Genomic DNA, 17,990 nt, shown 5'->3' with positions numbered 1-17,990 from the left:
AGCAGCAATCACCGCAAACATAGCGCGACATGAATGACAGTTAGTCGATTTCACTTCGTTGACAGCCGGCAGGCCGGCCGAAAGGCCAGCAATAGGATGCGGGACATCAAGGCGCGGCTCATTGGATGGCGGGGCCGATTGACAGCGGCTATGATGGGTTGATGCCACAGCTGCTGAGGAATTTGGTTGCTGCCGCCGACGTCGCCGTCAATGCATTTACGGTTGTCAACTGACAGCAAATGTGAGTGTAGGGAGCAGATGGAAGGCATAAGGGTTGTTCAAAGAGTCTGTATAATCGAAATACCAAAGAGCCCAAATATACTAAAAGTCAAAATGACAATAAAAAATATCGAAAAAATTTCGGGCACCCTTTTTGGGTGCTTGGCCGAGCTCATCCTGTTATTTGTGAGGTGCATGCATCTTGATGTTATCTCACAAGTGGGGGGACGGGCCTACAGTTTTAAGCAGACTCCGAACGGCAGATATTTTTTATGAGAAGCTTTTTCATGGCAGAAATAACTTCGGATGTTTGCCATTATCTGCCGAGGCGCGACCGCCATTAGAAAACACTTTTACCTCATTTTGGTGTATCACAGAGTTTCGAACCTACGTCTGCCGAATGGTAGTCACGCACCAACCCATATGACGGCAACGAAAAGGCAGACTTTCAAGCCAAAAAAGGGGCAGATGAAAACTTCATCGGACCTAGTCTTATGTTTGGATTCAACAAAAACAACCTAAAACAAAAAGTAAAATACTGGGCCAAAACTCTATTAAATCAGCATTGGAACAATGTAGAGGGTCTTAGACACTCCAAAAAGTTCCTAAGTTTCAAAGCTAAAAGAGCTAACATGGCCCTCACGTTAAACAAAAAGAGCATTCGCACTCTCACAGGCGCCCTCACGGGTCACTTCACCTGCAACAAACACTTACATAAATTAGGCATAACTAACACCAGCACCTGCAGATTCTGCTGCGAAGATGAGGAGTCTATAGAACATCTAATTATCGAATGTCCGGGGTTGACGCATAGAAGGAAAAGGTTTTTAAACAAGTTCATGCTTACAGATGAAGACCTTCAATCACTCCCTCAGAAGGAGCTGGTACAATTCATAAGCATACTTAACAGTCAATAGACAGCATAGGGTGCACAATAGATCAATATGGTCGGAGTGCTAAAGGGCCTCACCTTTACCCTTTACAACCATTAACCATTAACCCATTCGGCTACGGCGGCCGCCAAACTAAAATAATTAATTGTGCAATTAATATTTACGGACTCAATTTATCCGTTTGCTCATGCGAACGAACTTGTGAAGATTTTTCTAAAGGAAGAGCAAAATAAATTTAATGAGAAACCAGAATATTCTGAAAACAAAAAAGAGGAAACAGGTGTAATTAATGCAAATTTTTAAAATATTGATTTTTAATTATCAATTTTTTTTATTCATACAATCAATACCAGCAAAAGCCAAACAGGAGAAGGCTGCGAAGAAATGAGAGTATCGAGGTTGGCTCTTCTTGATGTGCGGCGAGAACTAGTGACGAAGCAACAGAAAAATATGCGCCCCCACGCCGGGAGATGCAGATGAGCACTCTAAATTTTCTTTTAAAGCTAAATTTCTCTCCACTTTTCTAGTTTAACAAGCGAAATCGAAACATTTTCAGCTATCAAATGCTAATTGTGTTAGCTTAATTGAGTGTGTGGGTGTGAGCCCAAAAGTCGATTGCTCAATTAAAACTTTAATTGCCTCAATTAAGGTGCATGTCTGAGCTTGACACAAACGTAAAACACGTTTTTTAATATTTTAAAATATTTCTGTATATTTCAAGTCCCTTAAATGATATTTTTTAGCCTCCCTTATTACTTTTTTTTCCTACAAGTTTGTTTGTCGCTGTGCTCCTTTGCTGCTTTTGACTCGAGTCAGTGCAATTTCGTGAAGGCCAGTATTTGGTGGCTGATGAGTGTTGGCTGGTGTTGAAATTCATTAATTGCAATTTTTTTAATTAATCGTTCGATGGCGGCGCACGCGGCGAACAGCAGCAGCAATGCAATGCCATCTCCTCATTCACGCTGTCACACTTTATGATAGTTAAACTCGTATTGTTGACGTGGTACGTGTGTATTTGTACAAAAAAATTATTTATATATGTATGGGCAGTATTTTTGAATATGCATACACGGTGGCGCAAAATTAATCATCCAATTTTTAATTAATAAAAAAAAATTGTACGGATGTAATCTTTAAATTGGCCTTTACGCTGCAGCTGTCTTGTTCACAAGTCTCAACTATGATTGAAATGGCGCCTTACATTAAGGTGATTATTTCTGCGCCACCTTGTATATTATTTTCATGTTGTCTACATTTGATTGTAGGGCCGCCACCAACGTTGAACGTTGAACGTTGATCGCTGAACGAAGTGCAGTCTCTGTCTGTCGTTTCTCGTGTTCATTAGTGAGTTGAATTTCGTTTAATTTTTATACATACAGCTTGCATTCATCTCTTATTTGTGTCTATTTCCGTAAAGTTAATCACGATAATATATATATTTTTTTTTTCATGAAAATCTCTTTCATTAATCAAACTTTGCAATGAATGTTTTGCAATCATCAGTCCGAGGCACGTTGTAGCGAGCGCTTGGTTGCCAATTAGCTGCAAGTGTCACTTCATTCAACAAAAATGCAGTTATCTATTGATCGTTGTTGCATGCACAACACAAATAAGTGCACACACAAACACGATTACGAATGTGCGAGTAGATAGCATTTCTACTTTTGTTCGTCACTATGTAGCACATTTGTATATATAAGCATATATGTGCATGTGTATGTGTGCATTTATAGTGAGTCAACTTATTCGGGTCGTGACCAGCTGAAATGAGCAGTACAGAAGACTCAAACAAATATCTAGAAAAAAATCAACTAATTTTTTTTTTTTTGTTTTTTTGCTACCGACTTTCTCTTGACCTGCGCGCCCAAAACTTTCTGATGACACTCCCCGTACTAAATTTTGGTACTAACTGACATACTCGTAGCAGTACTTTCGACTACATATTTTGCATCGTTGCATACTTGTGTATTTTCATTTGTATGTACAATATGTACGTAAGGTAACCCTGTAAGAAAAACCCTAAATTAATGAAACACATTTTTAATGCACAACACTTTATATTTTTACAAATGGCAACTAGTATAAAAGCGACTAGTTTGTAACTAGTTAATATTGGCCCAAAATGGTGATTACCTGAAAAAACGTTTGCAAGTTTCTTTGCTTGGGAAGACCTATAAAGTATTTGGAAGAATAAAAATTACAATTTATGCAAATGGCAACTAGTCCTAAACATGACTAGTTTCTACTAGTTAATATTGAACAAAAATGGTGATTACTTGAAAAGTAAAGTGGAAGAATAAAAATTACAATTTATGCAAATGGTAAACTAGTCTAAAAGTGACTAGTTTCCAACTAGTTAATTTAGGACCAAAAATTGTATTACTTAAAAATTGCTACAAGTTACCTTTTTTTTGTTTTTTTTGAAGACCTAATAAGTATTTAAAGAAACAAAAAAATTAACTTCAATTTTTTTTCTTTAACGATTTTTACAAATTAGATCTTTGAAAATAATTTTTCTCTTATTATATTTGAGTATCTCGGTGAACTTTTTATTCGTTTTTTGTTTTTTTTTTTTTTTCAATTCAGACGAATTGAACGGTCTGTAAGCAATCAGAGCCAGTTTGCAGAGAAATCACTGCAGAATTATTGAGAAGTTTCTGCAGTCGACGCAAGTCACGTTTATAAGAACTAGTTTCATAGTGAACTCCCTGATTTCAGCCTCTCTTGAAAACCGCTACAAGGAAATCTGATTACTGAAAGAAATGAAATTACTTAAATAATAAGAGAAGCAAACCGTTGGTGCAGTTACTCAAAACCTAGCCTGTCGCTTCCGTCAAGAGAATTGTGGCGCAATCTAAAAAACTTTTAAATTCATGGCAAAGAAAGTCCCGAGTGTGAGATTGACCTCGATGAACTTAACAACTACTTTGAAAGCGTTGGTAAGAAAACAAATTGTGCTCCCTTTTTAAAAGATTCCTCATCTTCTGCTAGTCTAAGAGAGCAGTACCAATTCCTAACCATCTTAGTGAGTTTGATGTCCTGAAAACTCTGTCCAAAATAAAACCAAATGCTGTAGGGGATGATGGAGTCCCGCTAAAATTCGTCAGTATAGTTATCCAATATATTGCATAGTAGGGCTTATTACCCATGTAATAAACCATAGTTTTACGAGTTCATATTTCCCAACAGTCTGGAAAAATATTATACAATAGTTTTCCCATTGGCAAAAAAGATAAATACTTTTTATACTGCTGACTATAGACCCATCCATAGGTTCGCGAAAACGTGATGGCCGCGCAAATTTCTGCATTTGTGTAAGAGAATTGGTCTACTCTATCCACACCAATCTGGGTTGAAACCAAATTAAATCAAATGCAGACACATACTTTAAAACCGGTGAGTGATCCAAGTGTCATATTTTTTTTTTTTGGTAGTATAAAATATAATTTGTAAGCAATTTTAAGCCGAAAGGCTTACCTACTAGTCCATTTCGTTATGTAATATATTTATTCCTACTAAATAAATAAATAAAAAAATTTAAGTTCGCTTTTTCGATGAAAAAGTTGATTCATTTTAATTTGTTTTTTGTTGTTTCTGTTTTTTTTTTTTTTGTTTTTGGCTTTTTGTTTTTTTTTTTTTACCAAAATTTATCAGGAAAAAAATTGGTTTTGTAATTTGTACATAACTCGATCTTGAAATTTTTTTCCTTATATCAGTCTTTTAAAAATGACAAAACAAAAATTCTAAAAACATGTTAACGAAAAACATAAAATTTTTTTTCATTTTTTTCCTGAAGTCAGTATTTTTGAAAAATGTCAAAACAAAAAATTCTAAAAACATCTTAACCAAAAACTTTAAATTTTCTTTCATTTTTTTCCTGAAGTCAGTATTTTTGCAAAATGCCAAAAAAATTCTAAGAATATTTAACCAAAACCTTAAGATTTTTTTCCTTAAGTTTGCATTTTCACAAAATGACAAAAAAATGTCTAAACAATTAGGAAACAAAAACTTAAAACTTGTTTCTATTTTTTTTTATTTTTGCTTAAGACTGTATTTTTCAAAAATGACGAAAGAAATTCTAAAAAATGTTTTATCAAAAACTCTCCTTTCTCCTTGAGTTAGTATTTTTCAAATATAACAAAACACAATTTCTAAAAAATTTTGCACCAAAAACTTCAAATTAAAAAAAAATTATTTATCATAAAAAATTGAAATGAAATTTTTAAGCAAAAATTTTAAAAAGTACCAAAATTTCCATGATTATTAAACTTTTTTTACACATTTTTTCAGTTTACTTCTTATAAGTAATGCTCAAATCTACAAATAAACCAATTTACTGAAAATTTTACGATAATGTCAAAAATACTTGGTTTACTTGACGTAGAATAGAATCGGTCCTGTATATGATGTAAGCTTTCCTTGCCACCTTTGCCATATTCCATTCCATAGGCCAAACCTAATTTTTTGAAAAATGATATTTTATTGAAAACGAGGCAAATGGCAATGATTTCAAGTTACCTACAAAATTGCGCGCGCTGATAAGAAAATTATGCAGGCAACCGAATAACCACTACTAATAGATCGGCCACCTTAGCCGAAAGGGTTGGTGCGTTACTACCATTCAGGAGTGCGTAGGTTCGAGTATCTGTGTATGAAACAGCAAAATGATAGGAAAAGTGTTTTCTAATAGCGGTCACCCCTCGATAGGCAATGACAACCCACTGAATGGATTTCTGCCATGAAAAAGTTCTTGATAAAAACCATTTGTCTTCAGAACCAACATCAAGACGCACGCCACAAATAAGAGTAGAAACTCGGCCAAACACCTAACAGAAGTGTACGCGCCAATTAGATAGATAAGAGTTTATTAAGTAGAAAACGTTACAATATTTATGTTATCGCACAATTTACAGAATATGATATAAATCTTAATTCTACATCATTATATTTGTATATTTATCACAGGTTTGGTTTTTTAAACGATTTTTTCTTTTTTTCGAAGGAAAAAACTACTATGAAAAACCTCCGCTATACATCTTACAAGCTAGGGTTAATCTGTACGCATTTAAGTACCAGGGCCTAATTGAGCATTAAGAAAGTTCAGTTATTAGTAGATTGTCCGAAAAACTGGAACGAATTTTGAATCTTTTAGTCAAATTTTGTATTTGATCTGACAAAATCTTAGTTTTTGATTCATCATGAAGCTTTCTGGTGGAGAAATGCCATGGGAGTCGTAGCATCATTTTGAGTACCTTATTTTGGCAGATTTGCAGTTTCTTAACATGTGACTTTGCGATATTACTCCAAGCTGGACAGGCATATAATATTATTGGCTGAAATATGGACTTATAACCATGTTATAGGAATCTTAGTATGGCGAAAGCAATGTTAAAATGATGCAACTTCGATCTCATTCTTCTCACGGTCACCCGAGTATGGACTACAAAGTAATACTGAGTCTCGCTACGTGCATTCGGAACGGACAGTGCTCGATTGAGACCAAATTCAATATCGAGACTTGAGGCTTTGTTATCCTCAGAGTTTCTTTCGCCCGTCTCCGCACTGTACAGATGGACTTTACATCCTCGCATGTGTTTGTTAGTAGATCCTCCTATCCAAGAGTAGCTCGCAAGTAGTTTTACATAGCTAAAGGGCAAAAAATCATTTTATTCGAGGAAACCGAATCGAGCGAAATGAGACTGAGGCACTATTTCTTCTATCGTTGCTCTAACTCAGCAGGTTCAGAAGAAACAGTTGAGCAAACAATCTTTCCATACCTTAACAGGATGCAGAGCAGGAGCAAATGAAGACAATTTTTTTTTTTAATTTTTCTGAATCAAATGTGAAACACGCATGTCAAAACATGAATTTGAAATCAAATTTGCGATATCTGTTATAGGCAGTAGGGGAGTTAATGGGACTGAATGAATTATCCGCAAAATGGTTTCACCACATCGGGAATTAGAACAACTGCAAACGGTAGGAAAAAATGTAGTTGAGCTAAACTTTTTGGCTTTAAAAATGTAGGTCTTACGGTACCCAATAGAGAGTTAAGAGGGAATAAATGTATATGTGTTTTTCGTCTTTCGCTGAAGGCCTCAGTCTTCAACACTCGAGCCTTCTGTTTTTACGAAACGCGTGTTGCTGTGGTACCAAATTCAGCAGAGGAACTCCAGCTGTTAGGATCCGCTAGCTTTCTCTTCAGGGTAGCTATGTGTACTTTTTTTGTTTCTTCAATGTATGCATTTGTGTTTGTTTGCGACCTGTACTGCATTAGTTGCACTTAAAATTTTGGCTCCACGCCAGACCGACTTGCCAAGCATCATCGTATTATTTTCATTGGGCTGAGCTAGCAAATATTTTCGTATTTTCTCACAAAATGTTTTCACAGACAAAAATGTGAATTGCAGTGGCACATTGTTGGGGAAATGAGGTCTCTGCAAGAATGTGCATATCGAAAAATGAATGAACATTTCGCTTTATATTTAGTTAGTTAGGAAAATTTAATAAGCCAGATATTCATTGAGTAAATTTAATGAAAAAGGAATGGCAACTATTTTGAAAAAACAAATTAAAAAAAATAAATAAAAAATATTCTTAAACTGAATGTTCGAAAGCGCATTTATATTCGCACTAATCAAATAACGGATTTTTATTGCCTTTAATGATATAATTCGCCCTCTACCTCACGAATAAAAAAGATAATTTTTTTTATTAATTGATACTCTTTTATTTCAGTTGTTTTCTCTTTTTCTCTGGACACTGATCAAGGTACGGAAACAATCGTGATCAGAGATCATATGACCCTAGCAGTAGTAGCCCCTGCCATCTCAGTGCCTTTCACTTTGTCTGCTAGCGAAAATTCTCATAATCTGTACTCAGCTAAACGACAATAAACATAAATCAGTTAACCGCGTATCCTTATACACAGCTATTAGTTAGTAATGTTTATTTACGATACATGTAGGTGTAGTAGTGAGCAATCACGTTTTCGATATTAACACCTTGCAACAATGACGATTATTGGCAAACAAGGCGGCGGTTGCGGCGAACAGGAAATGCCAATGCGACTATCTCTTACATACCGAAATACTAAATCTGTATATATATGCACATCCCCGTGTAAGTGCATGTACACATATGTACATATATATATTCCCTGATGCGATGTGATACTCAATGCACAATGAAATCAAGCTGAAGCAATAAGTAGCGCACGGAGAGAAGTGGCAAGTACAGAGAAGGGCAAATAACATTTACGCTTTCTTTATTTTCGGCGGATCTCAATCAAGGCAAGCGTAAAGGCAATTGAGGCTACTCTGTTGTGATCAGAGAGCATTTGAGATATGTGTGTACACACATCTAATTGGTGTATGTTTTGTATACTAGGGTGTTCGTTTGTATTTTCATGAACCGATTTAATGGCAGCTGTTCGTATACCGAAAAAGTTGCTACTTTTCTATATGGCAACTATTTTTTTTCTTCGAGGTTTCTATTACTTTATGAGCCTTTTTATAAAAGAAAATAATCCATTTATTTATTAATTCGTATGCGCGATTAAGGCTTAATCCTCGTGGCTCATAATTCTCAACTACTCTTGCGCAGCTCTCAACCTTGGCTATTAGACACCTCGAGTCGATGACAACTGATCCAAGTATTTCATCTTTTTTCAAGTTTTGTGGGCTTATGTATAATAGAAAGTAGACAAAAAAAATTTGGAAAGAAACGTAATAATTTGAAGATTTATTTAAGGTTAAAAATTTTTAGTTTTCTGTTATTTTTCATTTTTTAATGATTTTAATTTTTTTGTTTAAAATTTATGGCGACATTTTTTTCTTATTTTTAAAAACCCACTCACCAAAACTAATTTTATTTATTTAAGAAAAAAAATTTTTTGTTGCAATTTTTTAGAATTTTTTGAACAAAAATTTAATTCTTTTGTTTCAAATTCATGGAAACATTTGTTTGTTATTTTTGAAAAACAAGCCCCTCACACAAAATATTTTTTTTTATTTGCTTAGAATTTTGTAAACAAAAATTTAATTATTTGTTTAAAATTTATGAAAAATTTTAAATTTTCACAAAAATTTTTTTTTTTGTAATTTTTTAGAATTTTTTTAACAAAAATTTAATTTTTTATTTCAAATGCATGGAAACTTTTTTTTTGTCATTTTGAAAAAGAATCCCCTCACAAACATCAAATTTTTTTGTTTAAAATTTAGGGGAACATTTTGTTCTCATTTTTGAAAACAAACCCTCTCACAAAAATTCTTCTTGTTTCTTTTTTTTTCTTCTTTTTGTAATTTTGTAGAATTTTTTTAATCTTAGAATCATTTAATTTTTATTTCAAATGCATGGAAATTTTCTTTTTTTTTATTTATCATTTTTGAAAAATAAGCCCTTCACAAAAATTGAATTCTTGTGTTATAAATTTATGAGACAGTTTTGTTTGTCATTTTGGACAAACATTTTTTTGTTTCAAATACATGGAAAAAAAAATTGTTGACCATTTTTTGAAAAACAATCCACTCACAAAAATTTAATTTTTTTTTTGTTCAAAAGAGTTTATTTTTTTATTTTTTTAGAATCTTTTGATCAAAAATTTTAATTTTTGTGTTTAAAATTTATGGAGTCATTTTTTTTTTTTTTTTGTTGTTTTGACAAACAGTCCCCTCACAAAAAATATTTTTTAATTTTTTTAGCATTTTTCGAACAAAAATTTATTTTGTGTTTAAAATTTATAAAAAAAAAAATGTTTTTTTTTGTCATTTTGAACACAAATTAATTTTTTTTCGTTTCAAATGCTTGGAAACATTTTTTTTTGTCATTTTTGAACAAGAATCCCCTCGCAAAAATTTAATTTTTTTTATAATAATTTTTTAGAAACTTTTGAACACAAATTTAATTTTCTTTGTTTCAAATGCATTTTGACAAACGATTCTCTCACAACAAACAAATTATTTGTTGGCTCCATAAATTTTAAACACCAAAAGATTATAAAAAATAAAAAAAAATAAACTCTTTTAAACAAAAAAAAAATAAATTTTTTAATTGCTTAGAATTTTTTGAACCAAAATTAAATTTTTTTGTTTCAAATTTATGGAAACACTTTTTTTCGTCACTTTTGGAAAACAAACCCCCTCACAAAAATTTAATTTTTTCCGTTTAAAATTTTATTTTTGTAATTATTTGAACAAAAGTTTAATTTTTTTGCTTTAAATGCATGGGAACATTTTTGTTTCGTCATTTTTGAAAAACCTCACAGATTTGTTTTCATTAATGGCTGAAACTATGCCCAGTAATCCATGCAAGTTTCATAATAAGATCCCACAATACAGATAAAACTTGCAGCGATTATTGAGTATGGTCTTCGTCTATTCTTATCCTTAATTGATGATGGCCGCAAGGGTTCATAAATCCTCACCAGAATCTTTCTCTCGAACACTCTCATGGCCGTCGCATCAGGTATTGTTATCGTCCAAGCCTCTACGCAACAGGACGGGCATGATGAGACACTTATAAAATGTGATTTTTGTTCGTCGAGAGATGATTTGACTACACAATTGCCTACTTGTCCAAAGTGTGTCGTCCTACTATCCATATTTTATCTATCCCGTCTCTCTATTCTTTCTACTGTAATCTATCCGGGTGTAGTAAAATGGTCTTCCTGACTGAGTGCTTACACTTGTCTAACCGGCCCACAAATCTAATCTAATCTAGTCCAAAGTAACGCTTGTTGGCAAGAGATATTCTCCCCGTTGGATTTCAAGGCTGAAGTTATTAACGTCGTTGATGTTGATTCTCAAGTAAACGAACTCTTCTACTTTTTCAACTTTTTAACTGCCAGCAATCACTGTAATTGCTCACTCTTGTAAAAGATTATGGATGAAGGTCTTTCCAATTCTGAATAAGCTTCATTTTGCATAGCCGTATTAGTCTCTCAGGGATACCAAATGCAGACATCGCGGCATATAGGCACCTACCTCCCTTTCGTGGTATTAAAGGCGGCTTTGAAATCAGCTCGGCGAAAGATCCAGCAAATGGTATGAGCGCCATAATAATTTTATCACTATTTCATACCTCCTTTTCCCTCCATTTTTTCATTTAATGGTATTTTAATAAATGGCCCCTGTTGTCGGGCTTAAGACTTTAACCTAGGCTAACTTAACTATCATCAATATTTTTTTATGCGTAACTAATTACTATAAAAAAAATATATCTAACTTTTCGTGCAGATCGCATACCCTAATGCTGATGACCGAAAGCTTGAGTCGCAATACCCGGCGTACGACTTTGATATTTCAGCGCTGCTTAAGTTGGTGAAAGGTAACAAAATATTCGTGCAACGATTTAAACAGATAGTCAAAGGATGATGGGCAACAGACAGGCATACACGCGGACACTTAGAAAGACCAGCAGAGATGCCTGTTTCGATTTAGTCGGTTGAGGAAGTAACGCTCAGTGAAAGGCCACTGAGGTAAATGTGTCTTATGCGAATGTGCAATAAGTTTCAATAAATCCTAGTGTCTTATATAATTTATTTAGGCATGTAGAAAAATATGTTTGCCAATTATTTTCAGCAATTAAAATATGATTTATTATGGCAAATGTGTAAACGTATATGTGTAAGTGTATGTCTACATGCACGCGTACATATGTATGTTGATTTATGAGAGCCCATCACTGCCCAAATGCCAAATGACAATAACATCGAACCGACAGCTGCCCAAATGGCATTAAATTACAGGGTGGTTAATCTTGCATTTGGAATTTAATTTAATTCGGCTATGAATAAAAGTCGAGTGAATATTTATTATTGACAAGAGTAGACCTTGGAACACAATTCTAAGCAAATAACTTCCTCGGACCCAATCTGTTACGTCATGTTTCAGTAAATTGTCGCGAGTTTTGGAACATATCTCACCAAAAGACGCTTAGTTAACTCATCATTCAACTCTTGAGTCGTCTCTGAATGGTTGGCGTGAAATTTAAATCTGAGCTTCTCGGCATTTAATTGCCATGACCGTTTCCCCTGAAGATTCAATTTTCAAAAATAGTGCGCAAGGGATCGCTTATGGGATTGTCCATGTGACACTTAGTGTACGAGTACTGTTGAAACCAAATTGTAGTCTATTTCATACCCTTCAACTTGGTAAATCAAAAAATCGGTTGGCATGCTAAGGTCCATACAAAAACAGGTCCATTGATGCCGCACGACCAAAATCTGCATCAAACAGTCATTCATTGTGGCTGCGTTTGTCTTTCCATGAAGATGTATGGACTTCCCGACTTCCAAATGCGACATTCGTTTGTTTGTATAGCCACTAAAGTGAAAGTGAGCTCCGTCCGAGAGGATGATTTTTCGGTGCTCGCTAGGCAGAATCTGTTGCAAAACCCAACAAACTCGAGGAACGTTCAGACACTGTCCGATTTGCTGAATTTATTCGACAAGTGCAAGCAATCATTACTGAAGACCTTCAAAATTAATTAGGACACTTCCGAATGAACTTTATGTTTCTGCGGTTCGTATCCGCTGAGTTGGAGCCAACACGAGAACGTCGAGCTATACGATCAAAACGCCTTCTAAACAAAATTAAACACCCTGAAGCACTTAATGTTATGGTTTTGACGAAGTTTTTTTTTACCAAGCCCAAACAGTTGATATGCACAAATTACAAAAAACTATGCTCCAATCCAGCAGAGGCTCCTGCTGTCAAGCACACAAAGTTTCCGGCCACTGTTATGGTTTTAGGTGTTGTGAACAACAAAGACCACTTCTTTACTCAAAGATTTCGAGTTAATTTCGCTGCATATATCGAAGTTTTAGAGGCAGTAATGAAACACCGGATTTATAGTGTACGCGGTGACAGCCCATACATCTTTCCGCAAGACTCTGCTCCTTTACACAAAGCGACGACGACACAATTTTGGATAGGTTAAAATTTCCACGTCCACAGAACACCCAGATTATGGTCGCCTAACTCCCCAGACTTTAATCTCCTGGATTACTACGTATGGGACGTAGCTGAGTGTCTAACTAAGAAGCATCTTCACCCCACCATTTATTCTCTGATGGCTGCAATGAATACTGTTAAAGTCATTATGAATAAAGATCATTTGATTCAGGCATGCAATCGTTGCCCGACCCGGATTGAGGAGGTTATTGCAGCTAATGAAAAATTTATTGAATGATTTTATAGATATACAAAAAGTAAGTGTTGTGTAAAGAATTCGTGAGGTTTCATTAAATTTTGTTCAAAATAAAAGCTTAGTTTCACCTCTCAAGTTGTCCTCAAATACCACATCCACCCTGTATTAAAAGTGCAGCGCATTAATCATCCAATTTTATTTTTAATACCTTTTTTTATTAAATAAAAACAAATGGTTTTGAGTGATGGAAATCTGTAAGTAAATCTCCAGCTATTTAGTTCACAACTGTCAAATATGATTTGAAATTAAAATAATCAATTTTTCGATAGAGTGATTGATTTTGTGCCACTTTATGTATATATAATTTTCACGGTTTGTAAAACTTGTAAGCGGTGCCTTACTTCTAAAAGATTTTAGAGCTTTGTTAAAGCTTATTTCTCAACCTAATAACATTCACAGGAACGAGAATAATCAGTTTTATAGGTATGATTCAAGGGTATGAAATGAGAAAGTGAAGCACTACAGTCAAAGCGGCATAAATCGGCGAAAAGATGACCTGCATGAAGCTGGCAGAAGCCTCTCTATAAGAATAACTGAATTACTATCCGCGAGCAACTAATTGCGTTATGGTCTGATAAAAAATATTTGGTCAGATTTCAAAGCGCTAGTCAGCTTTGGGTTTGGAATTAAATTTTAAATTTACTTACATACAGTGTCAGATAGATCAAAAGCAGTTTATAGCTGAATGCAAGTTGCTTACCTGAAAAAATAGAAAAAGAAAATTAGTGGTTTTGAGATTATTCCGCACTTGTGTTATTTGTAATTAAAATATAATTTTAGTTATACTTGTAATTTTATTTAGTAATTCAGTAATGATTATTGTAGTTGTGATTGGACTTGTTATTATATTTGCAGCTGTAGTGGTAAATTTGGTATTAACGTAATGGCGATTGTAATTGTAATTGCAATCAAAAGTATCAAAATAATTTCCATTATGCTAGTAATTTCAATTGTGTTTGCAACTGTAATGTAGTTGTAATTTTAATTGCCACTGTTATGGTAATTGTATTTGTATCTAAAATTTTGATTACAGTTGTAATTGTAGTTATAATTACCACAGTAATGATAATTAAAGCTTCAATTACTATTATAATTTTAATAACAATCGCAGCAATACTTGCCGTTGTAATTTTAATTACGAACGTAATGGTAATTTAAATATTAATTGCTATTATAAAACTTATTTATATCAAAAAAATTTAACTACAATTATAATTGCAATAGAGTTGTAATTTTAATTACCACTGTGACAGTAATTCCAATTGTAATGCTACTTGATTTTTATTGTATTTGGTAATTAAAAAAATTAAAAACAATTACAAAATATTATTACAATTGTAATTGTAATGAAGATGGAATTTTAATTACCATTAATTACCAATTTACATTGATAGTAATTGTATTTGTAATTCCAACTGTAATTGAAGATATTAATTTTGTAACTGTAATTGAAGATATAATTGTCATTGTAATGAAGCTGGAATTTTAATTACCACTGTGATAGTAATTGTAATTGTAATTCCAACTGTAATTGTAGATATTAATTTTAGTTGCCTCTGCAATTACAAATATAATTTTAATGTAATTTAAATTTTAATTACCATCGTAATTAGAAAAAAAACAAAAACTTAAAAAATATAATTACAATTGTAATTGTAATGAAGATCGAATTTTCATTACAACTGTGATAGTAACTGTATTTGTAATTCCAACTGTAATTGTAGTTGCAATTTGAGTTGTCAAACAGATAGTAATTTAAGTTGCATCTACAATTACAATTATAATTGTAATGTAGTTGTAATTTTAATTGGGACCGTAATGGTAATTGAAACAAAAAACAACAATTACATTTGTTATTGTAATGAAGATGAAATTTTAATTACCACTGTGATAGTAATTGCAATTGTAATCGTAAATTTATTATCGTAATAGTAATTGCAACTATAATTGTAATGTGACAGTGGTAATGTGATAGTAATTGTAATTGTAATTCCACCTGTATTTGTACTTGTAATTTGAATTGTCAAACAGATAGTAATTTAATTACAAGCATTTACAATTACAATTATTATTGTAATGTAGTTGTTATTTTAATTGTCAACGTAATGGTAAATGAAAAAAAAAATACAAAATTAATTACAATTAACATTGTAATGAAGCTGGAATTTTAAGTACCACTGTGATACTAATTGTCATTGTAATTATAATCCTAATTTGAATACCGTAATAGTAATTGCAACTATAATTGTAATGTAGTTGTAATTTTCATTACGAATGTTATAGTAATTGTAATTATAATCATAATTGTGATTTGAATTGATGTAATTATACATTTTTTATTATTATTAATGTAATTTTAACAGATTTTTCACTCTTAAAAATTAACCACAAGCCTGTTTTGAATATTTTCAATTAATGAATTTCATTTGCCTATTCGTTCAACTTAACTTTCTCATGCTATTTGAATCACCCACCGCAAAAGCTATTTGCGAAAGGGAAAAATTGGCAACATGTCGGTGCAGCCTTGCCTTTATTTCTGCCATCAATGCCGCAATGCAACATAAAATTTACGGCGAACAATGCAACAAAACAAAGAAACGCAACATAGTTGCCAACATAGCAACAAAAACAATAACAATGCAACAACAACTGCCATTAACTGCAACAGCAGCACATTTAAATTTTACAAAATTGTTAGCTTGTTGTCGATTTAATTTGCAGCCAATGCAATAGCGTTGTTGTTGCCTCCGTTAATGTAATGTTCATGTATGTGTGTGTGTGTGTGTTTGTGTTGCGCGCATATATGTTGTTGTTGTTGTTGTTACCGCTGCATTCGCTGTCACTTGGCAACTGTTAATGTCTTTCGCGCGCTCGCACTCGCACTCACCTGAACTCTGGAAATGCACAGTCGGGCGCAAAAGCAAAATGACCAACACTTCGCGCGATGTGTTGCAATTTTATTAGCCTAACGAGCTATGCGAACAACTGCAACAAGCGTACTCGTAGAAATAGCAACAACAAAAACGGAAACGCAATTATAAAAGTGACAAAAACAAAAACAAAACGACAGTCAATTGCCCAAATGACTATACAAATACACACTTACACAGATATTTATAACCAAATGACCAATCATCTATGGGGTTTCAAGCTGTTGGCTGGCTGACTGTGTGAAGTGATGGTGAATAGTACGGTAGTTTGGCCCGTGGCGGCTAAAAAACGCGGCATTAGCGAGTCAATTGACCAAACTAGCAAATCCGCCAACTAATCCAGGCACATCGAAAGGCAGCTGCTGCGGCGGCGGTGATCAGGAGACACAGCCTGTCAGTTGCACGCAAGTGCATGAGTAACCAAATCGGCGCTTTGTTTCTTTGCCCATCTGTCTATCAGACTCTGCGGCTGCCTGTTGGTCTGGCAGCCGTTTAATTTGCTCATCCAAGTGTGGTGCTTAATTGAGCAATTGTGTATTTGGCTATCTGTTAGCGATGAACGGCGGTGCTATTTGGCTGCTGCTGCTGCTGCTGCCGCCAAATAGGCTCATTGCCCGGCTAATAGCGTATTTGTGAATGTTTGCGGACGTTGCAACAGCAGTTGCGAATGAAGTGACTTGTAAGCGGATACTTTTTGATGTTTTGGCATATTACCGTTATTACTTTTACAAGAAAGAATTTTTTTACGTAAAAACGCTTTTAACAAAATCAATCAAATTTTTAATGTAATCGCCAATAGCTGTGGCAGGGATTGCATCTTTAATATTAGCGCACCACATAATCCGAAGCTTCGCTAAGAGTATTTTGTAGGCGAATTTCTTAAACAAAAAAAAAACACTTTTCAAAACCTAAAATTAAAGTTAAAAGAAATAATGAATTTTTAAGAGTGACCTCAATTGTAATATGCATTGCGACCTCTGAATTTGAGAACCTCTTCAGTCTCTTTGTTCCACATCACTAATGGATTTAGAGTCGCACAACCTGGTTTTACGGAGTCTTCGTCTTGCAAGAGCTGCAAATTCGCAGATGTAATTTCAGGCCTTAGCCGAATGGATTGGTGGCTGACTATCATTCGGAGTGCGTAGGTTCGAATCTTCTTGCATGAAACACCAGAATGATAGCGGTCGCCCCTCGGCAGGCCTCGAGTGTACTGCTGCCATGAAAAAGGCTCATTAATCAGAAATATCTGCCGTTCGCCGTGAGTCGACTTAAAAATATGCGTCCCTCCATTTGTGGAATAACATGAAGACGTACACCACAAATAGGAGGATGAGCTCGGTCAAACACCTAACAGAAGTGTACGCGCCAATAATTATTATTTTTTATTTAATTTGATCATCCAGTTGCAAAACGACAGACACTTGTCCCTACTAATTCTAGTTTCCTGCAATGAATAAAGAAGACTACAATGTCCTTCATAGTGTCCAGCGAGCCGTCCCTATCCAAGTTTAGGAGCCTATTTGATGCTTTTTTGGAGAAATGGATGAACTTTTTCACCTGCCTTAATCTATCCTAGACTCTCCATCGAGTGTCATGTGAATGTCCTGTCTTCCCAGTGTTTGATAACGCATCATAGCCCGTGCGGGGCAATGAAAAAGCCAGTGTAAAAAACTCTGTACACCTTCTAAGTCTGTTTAACTTCGAACTCCATACTCGTATCGGGTCAGTTGTTGACAGT

The 17,990-nt window shown here is 34.1% G+C and overlaps 1 protein-coding gene across 1 annotated transcript in view; it reads right to left on the bottom strand.

Moving 5' to 3' along the window:
* Positions 1-13,689: 13,689 nt before the first annotated feature.
* The window catches only part of LOC128855618 (putative uncharacterized protein DDB_G0271606), a 98,761-nt gene continuing 94,460 nt past the window's right edge, over positions 13,690-17,990 (bottom strand). Inside the window, exon 3 of the mRNA XM_054090667.1 lies at positions 13,690-14,022. Within this exon, the coding sequence (XP_053946642.1) occupies positions 14,019-14,022 (4 nt within the window). The 3' untranslated portion in view covers positions 13,690-14,018. The remainder of the gene's footprint in view (positions 14,023-17,990) is intronic.

Source organism: Anastrepha ludens, chromosome 2 (genome assembly GCF_028408465.1).
Source record: "Anastrepha ludens isolate Willacy chromosome 2, idAnaLude1.1, whole genome shotgun sequence".
Taxonomy (NCBI): Eukaryota; Metazoa; Arthropoda; class Insecta; order Diptera; family Tephritidae; genus Anastrepha; species Anastrepha ludens.
Note: the sequence above shows the minus strand (reverse complement) of the source record. Positions and strands in the feature narration are given on the sequence as shown.